General features: G+C 48.7%; 1 protein-coding gene across 3 annotated transcripts in view; it reads right to left on the bottom strand.

Moving 5' to 3' along the window:
- Window positions 1-2,040: 2,040 nt before the first annotated feature.
- Ube2l3 (ubiquitin conjugating enzyme E2 L3) overlaps window positions 2,041-6,471 on the bottom strand; it is a 36,212-nt gene continuing 31,781 nt past the window's right edge. For all 3 annotated transcript variants that reach the window (XM_010620669.3, XM_010620668.2, XM_010620666.2), the window contains one exon: window positions 2,041-2,983. In XM_010620669.3, coding sequence (XP_010618971.1) covers window positions 2,829-2,983 — 155 coding nt within the window. In that variant the 3' untranslated portion in view covers window positions 2,041-2,828. The remainder of the gene's footprint in view (window positions 2,984-6,471) is intronic.

Here is a 6,471-nt window from a genome sequence, read left to right on the forward strand (position 1 = left end):
AAAGGATCCTTCACCTTCTCCGATAGTGACACGCCAAGGGGCTTCCCTCTGAGCTGCAGACTCCACTGCCAACAGTGCAGGCCTGGGTCAGCACACCTGCTGGCATGCCAGGCTGGGTTCTGGTTAGAAGCATCCAGGGAAATGGCCAACCACACTTAGTTCCAGGACCTTGACGAAGACCCGTTTCTGGAGGCCTGTCTTCACTTCTACGTAGAAACATGGATCACAACATCCCGCTCTTGGGGCTACAAGACTACAGTGACCCACCCACGTGTGGAATTGCTAACCCCTTACTAGACATTCACCGGTCCCTCTACGAGACTGGTAGTGACTACAGTGTTCCCGGCACCAACTATACCCCAACTGCTTCCCTTTGGGGAGGCAGAACACCCGTGTGCCACTTCTGGCAAGGCTGGCATGGGGAGAGCGAAGAGGCCCCAGCCACACCTCCCAGTCTCAGAGAACACAGGCCCCTGGCACTACCCACCCTAAGTAAAGAAACCCACACGACCACGCCAGTTGTTGGAGAGCATTTTTATTAAGGGCAGCAGAACGGGATCGCAGCATCTTAGCCTATTCTCCGCCATTGTGGAAGGGCAGAAAGAGGACCCACCCGGGCGCTTCAAGGAACCAGGTGATGGTGAATTCCTGAGCCAGTGCGGGTCAGCAGTGGGTAGCTGCTCCACAGCTCTCCCCTTCTCCAGAGGATTCAGCTTTTTGGTTTGGGAGCAGCCAGAGCTGGCTGCCAGCTTGCTCAAAGACCACCCTGGGGCACAGCTGAAAGGAGCAAGCCACCCAGGCTGGAGGGAGGGACACCCACTGACTTCAGAGCCAGGACTTTGTTGCCAGGGCAGACCATGGGGTGCCAGTGACAGGGCTGAGTCCCTGAGAGGGGCTGCCGGCACAAGGATGCCCTCCCATAGTGAGCAGAGAGCAGAGGGGGTGACAGGCAGGCAGAGCTACATGGGCAGAAATACGAAGCAATGGGAGTTTTTGAGAATGACCATTATTTCAGGACTTCAGAGAGGCAACAAGAACAAGTGCTGGCTTGTTTGGACAGCTTCTGACAGAATTTGGCATTTTATCCCAAATCTGAGTGTGAGGGAAATAAAATCCATTTATCACCTTTCTGCTAATGGAGACCAGATGAAGAAATGCTGGCCCTGTGCTCTTGCCGTCCTGGGCCTACGGAGTCTGCAGAAACCTGCCCTTGCACACCTAGGACTAAAGAGGCCGAGTTTATTTACACACCGCAGGAGCCTTGCACCTGGACAACTCAACAGTGTTATGCACCTACCCTACCCATCACTTCGTACTTCCGCATGGGCAAAAAACCCAGGAATACCGCATATGTCGGTAAGCCCTGGAAAGATCAAGTTATAGAGCTAAAGTGAAAAACAGAAAGCAAAGTTTCTTGAAGTCATCTTCATGGGATCTAGTCCCCTAGCAGCCGAGAAGGGAAGCCGCCAGTGGCAGGTGGTGGTGACATACGGTGTTCGATCGGCTTCCTCAGAGCATCAGAGCGCCACGCATGCTCTACCGTTCAAAGATAGTCCCACTCGCCTTGAAAGACATTAACATTCAAATCCTCACAAAGTTCATCTGATGATAAATTCTAAGGTCAATTTTTATTTCTACAAAAAAGGCAATCAAAACATATAAAACACATTGAAAGGTATTACTGAGTGAGCTTCACGTGGAGCTTGACTCTGCACAGACTGAGTCCAAAGAGAGAAGGAAGGGGCCAGCAGGGGCTCGAGACCCCAGACTGGCGCCAGACACAAAGCCTGAGTCCAGCCCGTTCCGATCCCACAAAGGGTCACACCGTGCCAAGGGAGGGCTGTGGTGGGGCCTGCTGCAGAGAGAAGTCGCAGAGCTCAGTGGCACATTCCGATGGAGATCGGGGATGGAGGAACTTGGAGTTGGAAATGGATCTTCTGGCTTCTGCTCTGCTGCGCTGACCAGTGGACCTTCTAGCATGGCTGCAGCAAAGGGTGCTGAATCTTGGCCTCAGGAGCCTCTCTGGTGAGAAATTCATCATCTCGCAAGCGCAGTGTCCTCAGCTGGCAAGCCCTTCCTCCAGAGTCACCAGACCTGGCCTTGAGGGTTTCCTACACAGTCCAGATAAGGCTGCAGTTCAATCAGGTACACACAGACAGTGGGCTTGCCCACTAACTCCACACTGCTGTGGGGACATGAGCCAGGTTTTTACAGAAGAGCTGGGCCTCCCTTTGCAGGGCTTTTCTGTTCATTTTCTTTTTGGGGGGTGGTGGTGGTTTGCTCGTTTGTAATTTTTAAAAAGGATGTTAGAGACTGGCATCAGGAGAATTAAACCAACTCCCATGGCGGATGGTGTGACACACAAGAAAAGCCGCCAGAGCCATTTCTTCATTGCAGTAAAGACGGGTGTCAGAAAGTGAATCCATGAAAAATAAACTGAATGCAGGGAGAGTGGGAGCTGCAAGGGTATGGAAGGAAGGGGAACCATAACCCTCATTTTTCTTTTTTTAACCTCACAGGCTAAATGTGACTTGAAGATTTTGGGCAAATTTGGACAAGAAAAAGAAACACCATGCTTTTGAAGTAGACTGAAGCAGTGATTTTTAAAACAAAGAAAGCAGAACTAGAATATCTGAAATTTTTAATCCTTTCTTTACAAGTTACTAGATCACTTTTGATTAAGAAAACTGTAGAAAGTTAGTAACTGCCACAAGTGAACGCCAGGTGGTGGCACATGTCAATTTTCCACAGAGTCCTGTTTTGCGGGGTGTCTGGATGCACTGCTCGGGGTCTCTGCTCACACTTGCTGGAATCATTTGTGGCAGATTTTAGTCCACAGGTCGCTTTTCCCCATATTTCTTTGTAAACTCTTCAGCGTTCTTACAGAATTTTTTACGGTCCTTAGAGTATTCTTCAGCTAGATCAGCCCGGAGCGGGTGCTCAGGCTGGGGGTCGTTCACCAGTGCTATGAGGGACTGGATTACTGCCAAGAGAAGGACAAGGCATCGGGGTTAGAGCAGATTCACGGAGGACGAGGGGCAGCTCATGTGAGACATAACTCGGACTTCAACAGACTTATAGCCAATGTGCCTTTTAAGACAAAGCGACTTTCTCTTAATTCAAATTCATTACCATCGGTACTCAGCCTGTTTTCTACACTGTAATCAGGAGAAAGGGAAGGATGACAAATAGCCAACACTACAGCGGGTAGTTAATTGGTCGGGGTGGTGCCCTGACCCCCACAGGAAGCAGCAGGATGCTCTGGAGACAGTCGGCTCTGCACTAACAGCGGCTCACACTCAAGCACATACACACCCGCACACAGATTACTTTTCAAGGTTCGGATTTGGGGGTACGAGTCTGCCCTCACCCGGCACCCAGCACCACACTCAGTTCAGATCAAGGTGAGAAAGAAGGGCTGTGTGACGGGGCCATGGAGCTCCTGAAGGTGGAGTAAGATTCACTGACGCACCTCGACGTCACTGGGAGAGTGGCAACCACACTGGCATCGAATTACCAACATCACGGGCAGAGGACACACAGGCTCGGGGTGCCATGATGCTCTGTATCGTGCAGTGCGTTCCAGACAGCTGGAGAGGCAATCCTCGGGGCAAAGGTTGGCACAGGAGTGCAGCACAGGGACTGGGATCAGCAGCGGTGCCACCCGCGTCTCCCACGCTCATCCCTAATCCCTGTCAGCACCCAGAGAGCTGTCATCTCCTTCCCCACCGCCATGTTCCTGTCTCCACAATACCTCGGCCCTCTAGACTGCCGATGCCACAGATTCCTCTCCTGGGCCTGTGGAAAATGCTGACACTGGCTGAGCTGGGCACAGTACAGGCGCGAGAAGTCACTGTCACGCCGAGGAAGGGTGCGCAAAAGTACCGCCTGCCTCCAGCACTGCCCACTGCCACCCAGTGAGGGGCGGTGAGAGAGAGGAGGCCCGCGGCAAAGGGACGGGACGCTACAGGCAGGCACAGAGAACCGTGGAGAGTGCGAGGGCCAGGGAGCCCCGCATCCAACCCTCATTCTCCGAAGAGCAGGTATCGTTGCTTCCCTGCACTCACTGAGGAAGTGGGCCGGGCCATCTTTTTGTCTCTTTATTTCAAGATTTGTTTTCCAGATTTTATTCATGCTTGACTGAAAAGAAAAGACAAAGCTGCTCTATTCCTGTTTTCCCGACACCAACCACTGCTATCCCACTGTGCCATTTATCCATAACAGCCTACATTACTGTTTACTTAGTATATATTTTTAAAATTAATTTTATTGATACATTTAATGTATGCAATATAATGACATTCATTGTTGGAAATTAGTATATTTCCTTACATCACTTTCTTTGGTGGGGCTGGGGATGGAACCTACATAGGCATTGCACATGCTAGGCAAGTGCTCTACCACTAAATTACATCCACTGCACTTTTTTTTTTTTTTTTGAGACAGGGTCTCACTGTGTAGTTGAGACTGCCCTGGAACTCACTATGTAGCCCAGGCTGGACTTGAACTCACAGCGATCCTCCTGCCTCAGCCTCCCGAGTGCTGGGATTACAGCATTGTGCTACCACGCCCGGCACATCCACTGCTCTTTAATATTTAAGAGGCAGCTGGGCACAGTGGCGCAGGCCTGTAATCCCAGCACTCGGGAGGCTGAGGCAGGAGGATCACTGTGAGTTCAAGGCCAGCCTGAACTACATAGTAAGACTCTGTCTCAGGAAAACAACAACAAAAAAAGGCAAGGAAACATCAACAACTCATTTGTTATAAACAAATTTCATGTGTCATAAATGAAAGGCATGCATTAATAAGCATCTCTTAAGAATCTCTGTAGCAAAAGTAGGATCTGTCTATCATAGGATTTACAGAATATTTTCATGTGCTTGTTTTCATCACTGGCAGATATCTGATGAAAAACATTTTTATGTCATTGGGTTTACTAAATTTGTGATGAAATATATTTTGATGTTCAAGGATAACTCGATTGTTCTGACTTTGGAAAAGGAAATTCAGAATTCAGTTTCTGGGGAGAGTGAAGCATGTGGGGAAGGGGAGAAACACACTGCTCACGTAACTAACACCAATCACGTTCTGTACATATGTCATTGTAGACACGTCACCTACTTGTACACAGTCCAGCTTCTCCGTTTAGGGTAGGGTTTGTATGCTGTGTGTTAGCTTTTAAATGGGAAATACTTAAGTTATTCGTGAGCTGTCTATTCCTGGTGTGGCACTCATGGTTTTTCAATAAGATTAGTATTATCTGTTTATAATGCCTGTCAATAAAAGAATTTATGGTTTGGCTTAAAAAAATAAAAGCAGGGCTGGGGATTTAACTCAGTGCTTTACAAGCACAAGGTCTCAAGTTTGATCCCCGGTACCAAAGCAAAACATTAAAATACCAGAGGGCCAAGGGTGTAGCGTTATTGCCTCCCACATGAGACTCTAGGTTCAATCCCTAGCATGGCAAAAAGCAAAAATGAAATGAGCTGGGCAAGGTGGCGAAGACCTGTAAATCCAGCACTTGGGAGACTGAGGCAGGAAGACTGCCTTGGGTTCAAGGCCATCCTGGACTATGGTATGGAGAGAGACCCTGTCTCAAAAAGCAAAACAGTGGGCCAGGGATTTAGCTCAGTGGTGCCGTTCCTTGCCTCGTAAGCAATCCCTGGTACCAAAAGGACAAACAATTTTTTAAAATAAGCACCTATTCCTCCTTCCCTTCCCATCCCATCCAAGCAGGGGGTGACCACAATGGGGAACAATCTCTTCCCGGCACAGAATCAGGGCCTCCCTAAAACTGTGCCTTTCGCGTGCTGCCCAAGGTGTACTTTAGCAGTCACCAAGAAGTGAAAAACACTGCTTCTTTTTCTTAATGCACTACTGAGAACTGAACCTCCGACCTATGCACTGAGCTGTATCACCAGTCCCTTTTTCATTCTGAGACAGTTAAGTCACTAAATTGCTCAGGCTCGGCTTGGACCTATGATCTTCCTGGCCTCATCTTCCCAGAGTGCTGGACTACAGGCATCACCACCGTGGCCGGCTTTGCTACTGTTCTATTCTGTATACCAAATCTCATTCAGCCACCACAGTAACTCTTGCTACTAAGGTATCTACTAGAAAACAGGGCACACAGTTGTGCACTGTGCACTCTTGTAACCCTAGCACTCTGGGAGACTGAGGCAAGCGGATGGCAAGTTTGAGCCCTATCTGAGTGATTCAGTGAGACCTTGTCTCAAAAAACAACCACTAGAACCAAACACTGCTAAATAAAACTATTCCTGCATTCCTTCTTTTTTTTGGAGGTGGTGGTGCTGGGAATCAAACTCAGAGCCTCAAGCTTGCCAGACAGGTGCTGTACCACTGAGCTACATGCCTGGTCCCTCTATGTTCTTTTTCTTTCTTTCTTTCTTTCTTTCTTTCTTTCTTTTTTTTTTTTTTTTTTTTTTTTTTTTTTTTTTTTTTGTGTGGAGT

The sequence above is a fragment of the Fukomys damarensis genome, unplaced genomic scaffold (assembly GCF_012274545.1).
Source record: "Fukomys damarensis isolate Sample0158 unplaced genomic scaffold, DMR_v1.0_HiC HiC_scaffold_34, whole genome shotgun sequence".
Classification (NCBI taxonomy): domain Eukaryota; kingdom Metazoa; phylum Chordata; class Mammalia; order Rodentia; family Bathyergidae; genus Fukomys; species Fukomys damarensis.